Below are 18,782 nucleotides of genomic sequence, written 5' to 3' on the forward strand. Positions count from 1 at the left end.
GGGTATTTACCTAAAGGTGGAATTGCTTAATCTTGTGGTTATTCTGCTTAAGTTTTTGAGGACCCACCATACTGTTTTCCATAGCAGCATGAGGGTTCTAATTTCTCCACATTCTTGCCAACACTTATTTTCTGTTTTGTAATAACCATCCTAATGAGTGTGAAGTGTATCTCATTGTGGTTTTGATATGCATTTCCCTATTTGATAAGTGATGTTGAGCATCTTTTCATGTGGTTATTGACCATTTGCATATCTTCTTTGGAGAAAAAACGTCTATTCAAGTCATTTGCCCATTTTTTAATTAGGTTGTTTTTTGTTGAGTTATAGGAATTTTTTATATATTCTTTGTATTAATCTCTTATGAGATATATGATTTGCATATATTTTCTCCCATTCTGTAAGTTGCCTTTTCACTGTCTTGATAAGTGTCCTTTGATGCACAAACATTTTTAATTTTAATGAAGTCCAATGTATCTATTTTTTCTTTTGTTGCTGTACTTTAGGTGTCAAATGCAAGAAATCATTGCCAAATCCAAAGTCATGAAGCTTTTCCCCTATGTTTTCTTTTGAGTTTAATAGTTTTAGGTCTTACATTTAGATATTTTATCCATTTGAGTTCATTTTTGTATATTAAGAATCCACCTTCATTTTGCATGTAGATAATCAGTTTTCCCAGCACCGTTTGTTGAAAAGACTATCCTTTCCCCCATTGAATGGTCTTGGCATTCTTGTTGAAAGCATTTGACCATATATGTGGGGGTTTGTTCCTGGGCGCTCTACTCTGTTCCATTGGTCTATATGTCTGCCTTTTATGCCAGTACCACACTGCTTTGGTTACAGTATCATTGTAGTAATTTTTGATATCAAAAATTGAGTCCTTCAACTTTGTTCTTTTTTAAGTCAGAGACAAGTTTTTAATACAATTAGCTATTTGATCCTCCTTGTAACATTTGTACCCTTGCCTATAGTGCTTCCTTTAACAATTCTTCCTAGATGGCTTTCTCCCTTCATCCCTGTTATAATCTCACTCCAATGCCAGTTTTCTTTCCCTCTTATACTTTTTTCCCCTTATTTTAGATTCATCTTTCTTTGTGGGTGTTCAGGCCACAACTGGCATTTTAAGGTCTTAATTCTCCTGGATGACCAAACGAAGAGAGCCCTGATCATCTGTTGTCCCCAACTTTGAGTCTAGTTCACTCTCTTTTGGAACTCTCAGGTCTAAGTCACTTGTATTGTTCTTTCATCTTCTGAGCTGACTGTCTCTTCTTAGCACAGCAGGAAGAAGAAAGCTGAGATGGTAGTGGTATGATGGAGACGGTGAATTACCTAAGAGACTGTGACATAGTGAAAAGAGCATTGTATTAGAAGCCAAGAAATGTGTGCCCTAGCTCTGCATCTGTCACTAATTAGCAGTTAGACCACACAGCCTCTCTAATTTACTGATAAGTTTATTTCTCTGTAAAGTAAGGATGGCTGGACTAGGTGGTCTCTTAAGTTCCTTTTAAATCTAAAAAGTTTATTTTTACTGTTTATAAAATAATTTTCTCAGAAGGATGAGGCATTTAAGCTGGTTTTAATGGGTATGTGGAACTTAGAAAAGAAGGAAAGAGAGACTTCGGGAGATTTAAAGTAAGAAAATGAAAGTATATTTAGGAGTCAATGAAAGTAACAGTGAGCAGACTTTTTATTAAGTGAGGCTGAGTCAACTGGATATCCATGTAGAAAAAAATTAATCTTGACCTCTATCTCACACGATATACAAAAATCAATTCCAAATGATTTGAAATCTAAATAAGAAAGGTAAAGCAATAAAGCTTCTGGAAGAAAATTTAGGCTAATAGCTTCATGACCTTGGGATAAGCAAAGATTTCTAGAACAACAACAACAACAAAAAGATGAAAAGGAAGGTTGATAGATTGGATTGAGTAAAATTAAGAACTACTGTTTATCAAAAGATGCCATTAAGAAAGTAAAAAGGAGAAACATTTGAAATATATATTACAAATGACTTGTATGGAGAATATACAAAGAACTCCCAGTAATCAATAAGAAAATGCAGATGACTCAATAGAAAAAGTGGGCAAAGACTTAAACTGGCATTTCACAAAGGAGGATATCTAAATGGCCAATAAATATATTAAAGTCGCTCAATATCATCAGAGAAAAGCAGATTAAAACTACAGTGAGCCAACAAACACATGAAAAAATCCTCAGTATCATTGTCATTAGAGAAGTGCAAATTAAAACCACAGTGAGATACCATTTCACACTCACTAGGATGGCTGTCATTTTAAAACAAGGAAAATAACAAGTGTCGACTAGGGCGTGGAGAAATCATAACCCTTACATTGCTTACATTTTTGGTGAGAATGCAAAATGGTGCAGCCACTGTGGAAAATAGTTTGGCAGTTCCTCAAAAAGTTAAACATAGAGTTACCATATGATCCCACAATTCTACTCCTAGGTGTATATTTAAAAGAATGGAAAACAGGGACTAAAATAAGTACATGTGCACACACTGTACATAATAGCCAAAAAGTGGAAAGACCCCAGATGTCTATTGATTTATAAATGAATAAACAAATTATGATATTCACACACTATAACAAAACCTTATTCATCCATAGAAAGGAGAGACATATGAATACATGCTACAATGTGGATGAACTTCAGAAACATTATACTGAGTGAAAGAAGCCAGACACACAAGGTTACATATAGTAAAATTCCATTTATATGAATATCCAGAATAGATAAATCAATAGAGGCAGTATACAGAATGATGGTTGCCAGGAGCTGGGGATTCAGGGAGAGGGGAGGCAAGGTGACAAATGGAGAGAAATTGATTAATGGGTGAAGGGCTTTACTTTGGAGTGATGAGAATGTTTTGGAACTAGATAGAGGTGGTAATTGCAGTATATTGTGAGTCTACTAATAGCCATTGAATTGTTCACTTTAAAATGGTTGATTTTGTTATATAAATTTCACCTCAGTAAATTGTTTTTAAATAACTATGAGATATCACTGTATATATACCCACTAGGATGGGTAAAGTGAAGAATACTGTGTCATTTTCAAGTGTAGGTGAGGATGTGGAGCAACTGGAACCCTCCTGCATTGCTGGTAGGAGGACTACTAACGCTAAACACATGCCCTGTTCTAACCTTGCATTCTACTCCTGCCTATATGCTAAAAGGAAATGAACACATCGCCACCAAAAGGCATGTACAAAAAGGTTCTTAGCAGCGCTGTTCATAATCGCCTAAAACTATAAACAACCTAAATGTCCATCAAAGTAGAATGGATAACTAAGTTGTGCTGTATTCATACATGGAATACTACATAGCAATAAAAAAGAATGAACTGTTGCTACACATGCAGCGAAGATGAATTTCACAGAAATAATGTTGAGTGAAAGTCTATTTTTATTCTACTTATATGAAGTTCAAGAACAGGCCAAACTAATCTCTGGTGATAGATGTCAGAATGACCTTTGCTGGGAGGGTACGGGGGCTAGAGGTTATTGACAAGGGAGCTCAAGAGAGCCATCTGGAAAATCTTCTATATCTTGTGAGCAGTGGTTACACAGGTGTATACATATGTACAGAATAACCAATCTGTGCCCTTAAGATCTCTTCACTTTACTGTATTATTAGAAAACAAACAAACTGGGAAAGAAACAAACTAGAAAAACAAAACAAAAACAGTCATCAGAGTAGATGTTCTTACAGGGAAGCAGGAGAAGAGAGTGTTTGAGAAGTGAGGTTCTAAATGGCCTTGAATGGTAGTGAAATGGCAGACGTTTGGATTCAGTCCTATAACTCTGGTAGGTTTGAGGGAGGGAAATGACATAATGGAGGCAGATTTTTAGGGAAACACGTCTTTGGAGATGTGCCTGGTGGACTGAGGACTGGTCCACAAGTGGGAGACAGTTGCAGTAGGACCTGAATTAGGGTGATACTGTCTTACATGTAAACTCAGAAGGAAGAATTAGTAAGGCTAGTAACTGGTTGGCCAGGACAGCAGAGGACCATAGAGCAGAGATGACTGAGGTCCCACTGTAGATGGCTGAGAACACGGTAGTCCTGATAACAGAATTAAGAAAGCCAGGAAGAGGAATCAGTTTGGGAAGTAAAAACGTGATTTTAAGTGCTTTAATTTTGATCGTGGTGACAGGTATTTGTGGCGCTTAGAAGAGCAGTCAGGGCTGATGATAGAAACCTGAAAATCACCCACGTACAGGCAGGCTATTTTGAGTAGATGAGATCCCTGAAAGAAAGAATGTAACAGAGATTGCAGAAGGGCAGCCCTTAAAGAAGAAAGAGGTGATAGGGGACGAGGAGACTGCAGGTGTAGAGAGAACCAAGGTAACACAGAACATAACCAGAAGCACTTACGCCAAATGAAGAGAGAGTTGGGGCATGAAGATGTAAAGGGAGAAAATAACCGAAGTAGGAGAGGAAGGTAAAGATTGAGAGTGTGATAGAAGGCAGAGATAATTAAGGGAACGTGGTCTTGGAGAAGGCAGGCGGAAACAGGATCTGGAAGCAAAGGCAGAGGCCTTGGATGGCTTTACCTGTGAAGAGCCCAGGTGTGTATAATCAGGTCACAAGAATTAGGCAGCATCTTCAGTGACTTTCTCTTGCAGTATTTTTGTCCTCTAAGTAGGAACTGAGGGTGAGAATGAGTGTGACTGTGAGAGCCATGGAGTCCCAGGTATTTGGACTAATTTTGGGTTCCAGGCATAATTCTAGTCTCTGTGAAAGGAATATAAAAGAAATTTAAGACACCACCCATGACCTCTGGGAATTTATGTGGTGCAATTCAACAATAATTAAGAGCAAAAACAAGTGTGAGTAGGATGTTTTGAATTCTGACTTTGTCATTTTCCAGTTTATAACTATGGGCAGCATTAGGTCTCTGTACTTCTGTTTTCTCATCTGTCAAATGGAGATAATTTAATAATATCTACCTCATATGTTGTTCTGGAGATTAAATGAGTTAATATAAGCAAGGTGCTTGGAACAATGCCTGAAGCATAGTACATACATGATAAATATTAGCTAAGATCACGATAAAGCTATAGGAGTTCACGAGGGGAAAAAATTAGTGAAGGCTGGAGCTGGTGGGAAGGCTCTGTGGAGGAGTGGGGATTTATGAGGCAATTCAGGGACAAATCAGAGGAAAGGAATAAGGGAGAAGGAATTCTAGTTTGGGGAAAACATTATGAATAAAGTCTTAGATCAGTAAAGCCATTGGCACTTGAGTGTGATTTATTTGATGACTTTGACCATTCCTGTTGGGGAGTAGTGAGAGTGAGAGTAGGATAGCAGGATGCATAATTGGTATTTGTTGTAATAAAAGAAGTGTGAGTTGAGGAGTCAGAGCTCCTTGGTAGTGATTTTTATCCTGGCCCTGTGACTTTGGGCAAGTTGTCCCTTCTCTTAGGACCCCAAGTTTCCTAATCTGTGAAATGAAATGGGCTGGATCTGTAAATCCTTTGCAGCTCTAAAATTCCATGCTTCGTACATGAAAATGATTTCTTTGAATCCACTGTCTGTGAAACAGTGGATTTTTTGCCTAGCATTAAGCTAACAAGTCTGTGTGGGGACAAACATGTGGTTCTGGCCTCGTTAGTCCCATGCTATGAGTGTGTGAGCTGACCAGCCCGCATGTGGACGCTACGCACTGCCTTCGCAACACTTAGCAATCGCCACCACTACAGAAACCTGGGGTCTCTGCAGGTGTTTTATAAAAAGAGCCCTTGGGTATTTCACTCCCAAATTATTTAGTTAACTCTACTACTGTTCTCTTGAGATGCCTTGAGTTTTATGGATACTTGCCTTGAAGTGGACCCTGAAGGCTAAGTAGGAGAGAAAGAAAAATCGTTAGCCTTTTTAAAACATTTCCCAGATTGTCTTTTTGGAGCTCACAAAACTAAAGGACAGAGCAGCACCTTGAGCACCAGGTGACTGCCAGTAACCCTAGAGCTTTCATGGTAAGACTCACTTGCTCGGGTCCTCTTGTAACAATAACCGGACATAGTTGCTTTTGGCATTAGGGATTCCTTGTCTCACAGCATGGATTTAAACAACCCAGGAGTCTGTTTAAACATAAAAGGAAATGGGCTTTTCAAATACCATGCTTAGAAACCACTGGCTCTGTGATGGCACTATTTCGGTTTTCTTTTTAGAAGGGAATTTGGTTTGTTACTTCATTCTCACTTCCTGTCCTTCCTGGTTTGAGCCCCTCTCTGACTGCACACAGGCCTTTCTGCTGTCGTTCATCCTTCAGGGCTTCAGTGTTGTTGCATCAGAGGAAGTCCTCTAAGATTCCTCTCCCACTTGCTTTTCCTTGCTGCTGAGTGGGAGGTACAGAGAGCAGTGTCTGCCCTTTCCACAGAGAAAAGTGCTTTGCGTTTGTCCCTGGCAGAAACTTGGTCATCAGAGAAGGTTCTTATGGGCTTTTATACTGGATGGATTTTACACAACCTGGTGAATTGAAAAATAACTTGAAATGGAAGAGCTGGAGTAAATGGAAGCTATTTTATCTATAATTTTTGCCCCCAGAGTTTTGGAGGGTGTAGGATTTTTAGAATCTGAAATTTGAAAAGAGTGACAGTTTACCCTTGTGTTGTCCTTGGAAGAAGAGTATTTCTTTGGGGAGTGGAGTTCCGGGAAAGAAAGGTGACTTGCGCATATGAGCCCAAAGCTGTGTGCCCCTGAGTGATGTTAAATATGCCTTATTAGTTTAGAAAGTTTCTTGAGGACATGGAATATATCTTTGTAGGTGTATGTGGCTCCTAACAGTGAGTTGCATCTAAGTAAATAATAAATACTAGCAATTCAGGAGACACCCATCTTTTGATCTCACTGGTTGATCACTCCCCTTAGGGGTGGTTATGACCATCACCTTGTCCATTTACGCCACAGATTTTCTGAAGAGAAAAATAACTGTGTCATGGAAGAAACTATGTGTTGCAAAGGTTGTGAATAAAGGTTGAGAGTGAGATGGTTTAGTCTGGCCTCTTTTTAGAGCAATGATTGATTAGTGCTGTCTGTGTTGCTTTTTCTTCCAGAGCTGACCTGTCCTGGACGCAGCATAACTAACGAAGCTGCTGCAGGATGAGAAGATGGCAGCGCGGCTGCTCGCACCACCAGGCCCTGATAGTTTCAAGCCTTTCACCCCTGAGTCGCTGGCAAACATCGAGAGGCGCATTGCTGAGAGCAAGCTTAAGAAACCACCAAAGGCTGATGGCAGTCATCGGGAAGACGATGAGGACAGCAAGCCCAAGCCAAACAGTGACCTGGAAGCAGGGAAGAGTTTGCCTTTCATCTACGGGGACATCCCACAAGGCCTGGTCGCGGTTCCCCTGGAGGACTTTGACCCATACTATTTGACGCAGAAAGTGAGTTGGAAGAGGCGATGCAGCAGCTTCAGATGCCCCTTTCCTAACAGGTTTAGGGGAGACGGGGGATAAAGAACTGTGTCTCTTTGCCAAAGTTTGGATACGTTAACATTTTATTTCATTTCTGGCTTATCTGGGATTATTTTTCAGTTTAATTGCAGCTAAGGGTCATTTGTGGGTCATGGCACTTCTCAACTCTGTTATTAAGACTTAACGTCTCTGGCTCCAGGCCAGATCAGGAAAAGAAGACATACATGAAATGGGACTCTTTAATAGAGTCCAAGAAAGGTGGCATGGTAAAAGATGGCACAGGCCTGTAGGCTCTCACACACACATATTCCAATTTCTGTCTTTCTGTATAAAGGTGGTTTTGGTATTGTGGCATTAACAGAGCCTGTTGCTAATACAGTGGAGATGATGGGTTTGTCCTCTTATCCAGCCCCATTTGTGACATTAGAGCATAGTTGTTGGGCACAGGAATGGAGTAGAGTGAGCCAAACTGGGCCAAGGAGGGGAGTCCCCAGGTCTTTGGCCTTGTTACAGTGTTGTCTGGATTGAGCCAGCATTGATTCTTGACTTAAAGTCAGTTCTATTATTTCTGCAGTAAGGAGGACTAGTGAAAGAAACACCAACCTTCATTTGGGCGAATTTCAAACTTCCCTAACAAATATTTGGCCAAACCTTGGGTTTCTTTCTCATGATTATCTTTTGAAACAAGGCAACAAATGGAGAAGCAAAGCCCCCTGGAAAATCTACCAGCCAAGTAATTAGCCACTGAATACAGAGGACTGACATCAGATACCATTTTAGGGGACCCCTCATTTAACAGATATCATTTACAGAATTAAATCAATAGGTGTTTCCAGATTGGGGGAGAGGGGGAAAGGCTTTGTGTAATTACATATTTATAAATATAAAGCTTAACTAAATTGCCTTTATTAATAAAACTGCCTTATAAACTGCCCTTAACTAAATTGCCTTTCAGTCTTTCCATTTTGGGAGAAATTTCTGTTTCTTTGGCTTAATAGCGGGACAGAAGTAAGACAAGGCCAAGAGATCTCTTGACATAGTTGTGGAGGCATTTTCAGTTGAAGGTGACAAAAGCACTCATGACACTGTCTACACAAAATGGTCCTTCACCCATGAACTTCTCTTGCAGCTCAGAACACCTACATAACAGGAAAAAGTGGAACCAGTAGCTTATATCTTCTGCTGGGAAATTTCGAAAGTTTAGGGAACAAAACAAGATACGTTATAAAGAACCGTAGGCTGGGAATAAGAAATACTGATTCTACCATAATTCACCTTGTTTATTATTTAGGTTTTTCTTTTTTAATATATGTATTTTTTAAGCTACCACAAAGAAATTATGGGAAAAGAAAGTAATAAATGAAGAAAAAAATCTTCTCAAAACTAGTTGATGTCCTTTCACAAGTTATTTCACCTCTATGGGACTAAATTTTCTCATCTTTAAACTGAGAAGTTGGACAGCATTTTTAAGGATTTTTGTCAGATATCAAGTTCTGGGACTAAGTAGTTTTCATAAACTGTCATTGATTTTTTTCATTTATTCTTCCCTTTTTTAAAGTCTAACTTTGTCATCTGTGTCTTTGCAAGTAGGATTAAGTGGGTGAGGGAGGAGACAAGCTTTAACTTTTTGGGTGAGTGAATAAGGGAACATGGAATCTTGGGCTGTTTTCAGAACAATATTTCATTCATTGTAAAATTTTGAATATATTTCCCTCCTCTTTTCTACCCTTGCATCCATGGTCTTATTAGAAGTTAAAAGAAATGACAGATCTCAGGGTTCAGGTTGTGCTTATTTAGATCAGTTTGACCAATTGGTGTAACTTTTTTAGGAAGCACTCTTCTAGCAATAGCATATAGGTAAAACATCCTTTGGGCCCTGGCCTTTCAGGTGGCTAAAACCTCTTGGTTTTTATTTGAACTATTTATTTTTCCAACTCAAATACAAATTAAATTTCCTTTTCTTAAACCTAACTTAATGTATGAAAAATATATAGAGCTATTTATTGTCAGAGCCCAGTGTTCCTTTGCATGCCTTTTCCCCTGGCTCCTGCCCTGTAGACAGCCTCTCTCCATTCCTAATGTCTCAGGTTTCAGTGGCCCTATGGGAGTGAGGACCCAAAGAGAATGAGTCTGGCCCTGGTTGGTATCACCTTAGATAGTCTATCCATATATTGATGGCACACCATTAGGGAACTGGCTTTTCATGATATTATAGAAAGTCTGACTACAGCCTTTGGCCTCACCATAAGGGAAATAGTTCATGGAAAGGATAACTTTAATTGTGGTTTTTTTGGTAATCCTTTTTAAGAAATTGTGACTATACCACCATGCAGAAACGTTCATAAAACATAAATGCATAACTTAATGATTATTATTATATAAAGCAAACAAATTAACACCTATGACAAGAAAGAATATTAGTAGCACTTCAGAAGTATTCATGGTACTTTTAAATAAGGGATTTTTCATTTGACTAAAAACAATAAGCTTGCTCAAGTTTACTTGCAAATTTTCACTGGCATTATTAATATTTCGTATTAAGTAGGCTTTTCACTAGGCCAAATTAGCAAGGTCTCCCCTACAAGGAAGCACACTGGGAATTAAGCCACAAATCAAAAAATTCTGAGAGTAGCAAATACAGAGACAAAAACAAAAACAAAAACCCTGCTTTTCCACTCACATCCTTGATAATTCCTGTGGTTTATGAACCCTTCTGAGGATGAGTCCCAAGAAGTGCAGTGCTGCTGAGGGAAAGGATGGCTTTTATGTCCGCTCCAGTATTGTGTCTTCTCGACTGAAGGAGTTCTGAGTAGCTTAGTGGCCCCAGACCCGTTATTTCAGAGACTAGGTTTTAGTATCAACACTGCTACAACTGTTCAGCTAGTCTTGTAATCTGGAGGCAATTTACTTAACCACCACATAGTATTGCTTTTTAAAGAAAGATGATCTCCCCTTTGCCCCAATCCCCTAGCCCGCCAGCAGAATGATACAGTAAAAAGAGTACCTAACTAGGAAAATAAAAACCTTCGTTTTAGTTCTACCTTTGCCTCTTGTTTGCCCTTAGCCAAGTCACTCAAATTCTCTGGCCTTCAATTTCCTTATCTATAATATATAATATGATATACATGATATGATATATAATATAGTAAAAGAGTGGGACAGAGCCAGCCGAGTGGTGCATTGGTTAAGAGTTGGCTTGGGACGACAGCTCTGAGTAGGGCCCCGGTTCGGATCCCACATGTGGGCCAGTGATGCTGCGCCCTCTACAGCTATGATGGTGAACAACAGCTCGACCTGGAGCTGGGCTGCTGTGAGTCGCCGGCGACGGCGTAGGCTGCAGTGGGGCTGGTGGCAGCTGGCGTGCGCTTTCGTAAGCCGCCGTGAGCGGCCGTCCAATGGCTGGCGGGCGACTGCCTCACCTGGGAAGAGTGCAATGATAATACCAACGTGGGCCAGTGAAGCAACATCCTCCACAACTAGACTGAGAAACAAAAAGGAGAGTAACTTGTCTGTTCCCCTTCCCCAATTCCCCAATGCTGTTCCCCGCAATTCCCCAATAAAATCTTTAATAAAAAAAAAAAGAGTGGGACCTATATCTATATCTTTCTAATTGTGTTTTGTGCTTCTGCCTATCACAAGTTATGTTTTAGCAGTAGCAAATTACTTGGTTTCTACTAAGTAGTTTCCTTAGTGTCCCCTGCTTGCTGGTCTCCATCTCCTACTCTTGGAATGCAGTCTGTCCTTTAACTTCACCTTCTGACACTACCCATTTGTCCAGGTCCAGGCCTGAGGCCTCTTCCTCCTTATAGCCTACATTGATTCTTCTATATCAGATCTCATTCCTCCTTCTGAATTTCTATAATACCTTAAGATCTTCAGCCCTGCCTTTGATAAGAAGTGGGTTTTAGGTTTAATTCAGGTTAGGTATGGCAGGGCATTCTTCCCAACAATGCTTACAAGTTTCTCCTTACATCACTAATATTAGTGCTATTAGCTTCCACAAATGAAAAACTCTTAAGTGACACACACATATGTGTGTGCATCACACACACACACAGTCCTATGAGTTCCTGGTGGAAAACCCTAGCCAAATCCATTTTCACACACTTTCAGCAGGTATACAGAGCAGACATAGGCTGCTGAAGGAGAGTTTGCATTCATTAGGTATGATTTGAAGTATTGCTAATGAGGTGTTGCATTGCTAGCTTTTGCACGATAAGCCTAGATGCTGCTTTTTGTGTTAAATAAAAACTACATATTTTAAAACTTGGTTTTATTGTTAAAATGGTTTTACAACAATATACAATGACGTTTCTGTTATTTTATTCACCAAATCTAATCGAAGCAAACGCTTGTGAGCCAATGGGAGGTAGGTCATTCTCAGGGTGATGGGTTCATGATGTGCATGTTTGGGGTTCTTTTCCACTCTCCAAGTATCATCTAGAAGGAAGGGAGTTTACTTAAACATTTCTAAGTCAGATTCCTCTTTTATAGCCTTAGTAATCGACCAAGAGTTGGGAAATTCTGTCTCTGAGCCCATCCATCTAATTCTAGGTGATCCTGGGCTTGTCACTTAACTATTCAGGGTCTCAGTTTCCCCAATCTCGAATATTAGCTAATAGCTAATATCCCACCTATCTTACAGGGTTGTTATGAAGATCATTTCGTAACTACACTATATAAAACAAAGCAGCCTATTGCCCCAACCCTGCTTCATTTTTCTCCATAACACGTAGCAACGCCAAGCATATATTTATTTGTTTATTGTTCATTCTCTCATATACTCATCAGCTGGAGCAGTGCCTGTCCTGTAGTAAGTGCTCAATCAATATTTGTTTAATGAATGAATTAGTTTTATGAGATAATGCATATAAAAGCAGTATGTACTTTTCTAAATGTTTTGAATAGGAAAGGTGACATGATTTTTTTTTCTAATGACAAAATTTTCCATCTACCAAAATGAATTAAACTCTAGGGAGGAAAAGACTGATTACCAATATACCCTTTCCTTTCCTAAAGACTTTAGTTTCCTTTGGGGTCTGAGGGAGTGGATCAGGAAATAGGTTTCCTGATGTTGTCAAGATATTTTCAGAGGGCTAGATAACTATTGCTGTGTTAACCTTAGAACTAGAAAGGACTTTATAAAATGTCATTCGGTAACAGCCTCTATCTAGTGTTTGAATCTCTTCTTGATTTATTAGTATGAAGTGTGTATTATACAAAGGATGTTATTTCCTGAATATTTTCAGTTGTCCTGTCATGTCTGCCTTTATTAAGTATTGTTTTTTTCTTGACTGTGTTAGTTGCATTAACTGACTATAAAGGAAATGAGAGAAGCTGACATGGAATATACACCAGCTTGGGTTGCTTCATAATAAAATATGATCCATTTATTCAACAAATACTTCTTGGGTACTTCCTGTATGTGAGGCATTGGGCTCTCTTGGGGAACAACATAGATTAATTAAGTCCATTCTTTACTTAAGTAGCTTATAACATGATAGCGTATAATGTGATACCACTTTTGACAAGGGACCCCGGAATGGGCCTTACTTACTTTATCGTGAGAGTGGTATTTGAACTATACCTTGAATTTTAAAAAAGAGGGATAGACTGGAACATTCTAGCAGAACAAACAGTATGAACAGAGGCTCAGAGGCAAGGACATAGGACAGTTAAGAAAAATCTGAGTAATCTAATTTGAGTGGAATGTGGGGAACTGACTGAGAAGCAACGGGAGGTGAGGCTGGGAAGGGGGAGCGGGAGCCAAATCATGGAGGACTTACATCGTTGGACTGAGCAGTTTGGTTTATGCGATAAGCAGTAGAGAACTACTGAAGGTTTTACAATGGGAGTAAGGACATGTGATGAAAGCTGTGCTTTAGGGAGGTGGGTGTGGCAGTGGCATGTAGGATGGACCAAAGGGAAAGAGAACTGGGACAGAAAAACCAGCTGTGAAGTAAGACGGTCTGAACTATAGTGGCGGAAGTGGAAGGTAAGGGGAATGGATGAAGTCAAGACTTGTTACAGAGATGAATTGATAGGATTTTGTGATTGTGGGGGAGTTCAGTACATTTCAGCATCAGTGGGAGCTAGGGGTACCTACAGATAAACCTAGAATTTTCTCCAGATAAGAGCCTCAGGTGTTCTTTGTACAGTACTAAGTTGTGATTCCAAAGCTCTGAGCCACATAGTGTATAAGAGACAGCTTTGACCTGAATTCTAGGATATGCCTTGTTAGCTAATCGCCTCAGTCATAAAGTCCCACTGATTTGGTATTTTAGGAATTAATCTCTGATGGTTTCTCCAGGGTATAGGTTATGAAATCTTACTCTAATAAAAATTGACCTGTCGAATGAGTTATTGAATGGTGGAGTGTGTCTCAAGTTTACAATGATATTGATCATCTCCTGACAATATTTTAAATTAACCATATTTTAAACTCTTTCTTAGTCAAGGAGAGTAAAACTGTGACATCATTATACAGAGGGATGCTTCTCTTACTAATTATTTCTAAGTTCACAAGAGTTGTAAATTCTTTACATATTGGTCTTTACATATAACCCTGTTTGACACAAGTCAAGATTAAGATTGCTCCATTATATGACTATTTCTGCCAACTCCGTTTCTAGCAGTAGAATTTTTGATCAAGCTCTGAAGAGGCGCCTCTATTCCAGACACTTTGTTGAGGTAACAGAGTTTGGTCTATTGAATCAAGTTTGAATAAACATCAATTTCAGAGGATGAGATACCCCATCTGCTGTTCAAGGTCAATCCCTCTCCCTGAACCTTTGATCCGATTCATGCCTTCCTACCTTTTCTAGAACTTCACTCTCAGTTGTCCCCTCTCTTTTCTGTACTTTCCGTCTTTCCCTCTCACGTGGGTTCCTTCCCCTCAGCCTGTAAACATACTCAAAGCATATCCCATCCTAATGAACCCTAGCTTGACCTCAGATCCCCTGCTAATATCATCTCTCTTCTTATTGAAATTTTTAAAGAATAGCCTTTACTCACCATCACCACCTACACATCTCCCACCCGCTCCTCCATCCATACAGTCTGACTGCATATCCTCTCCTCTCTGCTGACATTCCGAGATAAGATCCTCTGATTTCAAATTGCCAAACCTAACCGGCACTTTTTTCAATTCTTATCTCACTGAGCCTCTCTGCTATATTTGACAGCATTGATTACTCCCTGATTCTTGCAGCTCTTTGCTTCCTTGGCCTAATTCTCCTTATATCTCAGACTATTCCTTCTCTTTCTCTTTCATTTTCTCTACCTTCCCCTTAAATGTTAACATTCCCCCTGGGTTCATTCCTTGGCCTATGTTCCTCTCATTTGGCACAACTCTCCCTGGGTAATCTCATCCATACCCTCAGTACTCTTGAATCTGTCTCTTTAGCCTTAGAACATTCCTTAAATATTCAACACCTTGCCAGGCACCTCTATCTGGATTTCCCACAGGTAATCAGTGTGTTCAAAAGTGAACTCATTTTCTCTCCTCAAACCTACTTATCTTCCTTCATCTGTTATTTTAGTTGATGACACCACCCAAATTCTAGATATCATTACTGACTCCCCAATTTTCTGAAGTCCTTGAGGATCACCAATGTCAGGGAGTTCTCAGTAGACTGTTGGACATTTTTACAAGTAAGAAAAAATTGTGGCTCAGAAATGTTAATTTACTTGCTCAGTTTCCCTCAACTAGTGTGCAGTAGAGCCAGGTTTCATTTCCAGGGATTTATGAACTTAACACTCACAGTCTTTCCATCATACCATGCTGTCTCTATGGAGTATATTGCAGAATTATTTTTTGTTTTCTACCATTTTTAGATAATGTTCTATTATTTTGTGTTACCTCATATGAGTTAGCTATTTTTTTTTTGTAGTTCATTTGTTTTATACCATGTCTTCAGTTTGGTATCTAAGATATAGACCAGATTAGAAGACTTTTGGACTAAATTTAATGCATTTTTATGGGTGGATGAGCTAAAGGGTGGAAAAGGTGATAATATTTTAATTATACACCTAGCAGAAAGTTAGATATAGTTATAGATTAGATGGTTTTAGTTGTATCATTTTCTCATATCTAAGAGATTCATTCTTATACTCAACACACATGTATGAACTGTCTACCTTGGGCCAAATGGGCATCATATTATGTACTCTGTTGGCTAAGCTGAGAAAGGCACAGTAGTTAGAAGATATATTCCTGCCTTTAAGGATCTCAGGGGCCAGTGAAAGATACTTATATGTAAACAAAAAATGATGATGCAGTAGTAACTGCTCTAAAAGAAATAAGTACAAAGTATTGTGGGGACACACAGTAAGGAAGGATCATTCTGTTTGAGAGAATTGAATAGGGCCATCTTCGGAGCAGAGGCAATATTTGAGCTGGACCTTAAAGTATTACAGTCCGGTAAAAAAAAAAAATTTCATTTGTTGGGGAAGAGAATAAAGAGTAGTTCAGATATAAAGGACAGGACATGGGAAGGCAGAGATGCATGAAAAAGGTTGAATTGTTTAAACAGTGAGTTTAGTTGTGACTGGAGCATGGGGTGAGGCTTGGTAGACAGGAGATGAAGCTAGAGAGGCGAGCTGGGTCCCGAGGTGGCATGCTAAGCAGGGTTTATTTTCTCCCACTTCAGAATTCTCGAGTCTGAAATAACCCCTGGGCCCCCTTAAGAGCCAGTGCAGCTATACAGGTGCCTTTTAGTGGCTCTGGACTCTTGGTCTAACTTATGCCCAGCTGTCCAACTGGCTTATACCAAGTGTGTGAATACTACCCAATGTAAGTGTTAGCCCTTAACATCTCCTAATGGCCACCCCATGTTTGGAGCCATAGAGCAGAAGGGGTGGCAGTAGTCTGTGATAGCAGCAGCAGCATCATAATCACAGCATTTATTGAGGGCTTATTCTGTGCCAGGCTCTGTGTTAAGGACATTTTGTGAATTTTCATTTAATTCTCCTAACAACCTGGTAGTTGCTAATGATTGCTAGGTACTAGCAATCATTATCCCTATTTTATCAATAAGAAACCTGAGCCATAGCAACCCAAGTAAATTGCCTAAGATCATGATAGCTAATAAGAGCTACATCTTGAATCCTGGTCTTGTGGCCTCAAAGCCTCTAAACCACCCTGCTCTGCTGCTTTCTAAGAAAGAGAAAAGTGAGAATAGAGCCTAGACTATGAATACAGTGAATCGAGGGGTTAATGTGCTTTACAGAATAAACCTGCATTTCGCTCTACCCTAAAGCAGCTGCAGAGGGTAAAGGGGAAAGTGTTCAAAGACAAGCTCATATTAAAGGACAGTGAGAAAGCGTGGCCGTGTAGGAGGTTCAGAGCTGCCCTCCCTTGGGGAGCAACATCATGCTGGCTCAGCGCTGAAGCAGGTGCCCAGCACTGCTGTTCTGCCAGGTATGGCTTCCTGTGAGCAGGAAGTGGGCAGGAAGGGTGTCAGCTGCTCCAAATGTGGGTTGGAGGGCATGGGGTTACAAGGTCAAACCAAATGGGAAAGTGTATGCAGAAGCACCTGGAAAATTGTACAGCCACAGACAGATGTAGTGCTAGTATTATCTTCATCAGGTTTAACTCGGGGAGGGGGCATAAAGAGCCGTGGGATCTCCAGAGGCAATGTGCAGGGGCTTTTTTTGTTGTTTTGTTCTTTTGTTGTTGTTTTTGTCAGGGTTAAAGGGATTAAGTAAAAAAGATTCCTTGTTGATCTGTGGATTGGACCAGGTGGCCTGGTGTGGTGACAAGAGTTCAGGAGTAGAATCCAGGACCCCTGGACCCCTGTTAACTCTCACCCCTGCTCACCAGCTCTGTGGCCTTAGCTTGGGCAGAGCTCTCTGTGCTTGGTTTCTTGTTTGTGAAGTGAGGAGCTAGATTTGGTGCATAGTTTGGAAGCTTTTTAAACTGCAGTATGGTAGGATAATTAAGGGTATAGGCTTGGGAATTAGACTGCCTCAGCTCAGTTCTAAGTTTCACCACTTAATAACTTTGTAGTGTTAGGCAAGTTACTTAACCTTCCTGCCTCAATTTCATCATCTGTAAAATAGTACCCACCTCATGGAGTTGTTACTGTGCGCAGTTGTATGAAGCATCTGAGTAGGGTGCCTGCCACAGAGTAAATGCTTACTATGTGTTAAATGTTATTACTTATTCAAATAGACTTGTAGGTATAATTATCAATGACTAAAAGGAATGAAAAAATAAATACAGGATTTAGAGATCTCTCTTGCTCAATCCTCAGTGTAGTGGAATAGACTTGGAAGACGAGGGCTCTAAATTTCCATGTAGTTCAAACAGAATACAGTCCTAAAGGAAAAAAGAGAAATGGACTATGTGCACATGTCCTGCTTTAGTTCAGTATTTCTAAGGGCACCTGGGTACCAGGACACAGGTACTCTGGAAATTCAGGCCAGTTGTGCTTTGGGTGAGCCTTTCCTGGGACACACTGGGACTGTAATTGTGACTCTACTTGAGGGACTCACTAAACAGATTAGCATTAAGAAAGGCATCAGGACTCTTTTCAACATGGTGGAATTGTTTTGACAGTACAGGTCATTTATTTCTGAACAGCTTCCTGGTCTGAAGTAGAATTTGTTTAGAGTCAGCATTATATTTTCCTGTATTAAAACAGAAGAAAATTTGAAAGGACATTTATTTGTTGCCTGCTATATTTGCTGTGTAGATAGGTTCTCAGAAGTGAATGCCAGGGTGCTGTTGATTTAGTGGACAACTGGTTACTGCTGTCATCACTGTTCTCCAGATCAGCTATATTTATGTTATTATTGGGTGGAAGAGGACTTCTCTGTTCGTGCACACTCTGAAACCAATAGGCAGAAAGGATTCGTTCATGCTGGAAGGTACCAGAATAAAGAATTAAGAATAATTTAAGAATTAATAGTAAGGCAGGAAAGAGCTAACAATTATTATAAGTCAAACTGGCCATTTGCCTAGTTCAGAAGAGGTGCATAGGTCTGGGAGCATAAGGTATGTATATTAGGTTTAGGCAGGCAAGAATTTAAGGATAGAGAAGTCAGTTTAAAAATGAGAGGGTTAGGCAGTTCCAGAGGTCCAAACAGTTAAGACCTAGGTTCCAAACTCTGGGAGACAGTCATGGGTCAGTGTCAATAGTAATTATAGCCAGATAGACTCAAAGGGTATTTATGACTCCCAGCTGCCCTCTGGGAGATTAGCTTAATCTCTCAGCCCCTAAATCTTCATTATAGCCAGAAGGTCGTTAGATACCTGCAGGTTACCTTTGCTCTAACTGAGATGATGACCCCTCAGGGGAGGGAGACCTTGTTTGAGTGGAGAGATGCTCTCCTGGGCCAG

General features: G+C 39.9%; 1 protein-coding gene across 1 annotated transcript in view; it reads left to right on the forward strand.

Annotated features, from left to right (window-relative positions):
- SCN8A (sodium voltage-gated channel alpha subunit 8) overlaps window positions 1–18,782 on the forward strand; it is a 203,388-nt gene that overhangs the window by 49,814 nt on the left and 134,792 nt on the right. The window contains exon 2 of the mRNA XM_019623876.1: window positions 7,079–7,408. Within this exon, the coding sequence (XP_019479421.1) occupies window positions 7,133–7,408 (276 nt within the window). The 5' untranslated portion in view covers window positions 7,079–7,132. The remainder of the gene's footprint in view (window positions 1–7,078; window positions 7,409–18,782) is intronic.

The sequence above is a fragment of the Hipposideros armiger genome, unplaced genomic scaffold (assembly GCF_001890085.2).
Source record: "Hipposideros armiger isolate ML-2016 unplaced genomic scaffold, ASM189008v1 scaffold_569, whole genome shotgun sequence".
Taxonomy (NCBI): Eukaryota; Metazoa; Chordata; class Mammalia; order Chiroptera; family Hipposideridae; genus Hipposideros; species Hipposideros armiger.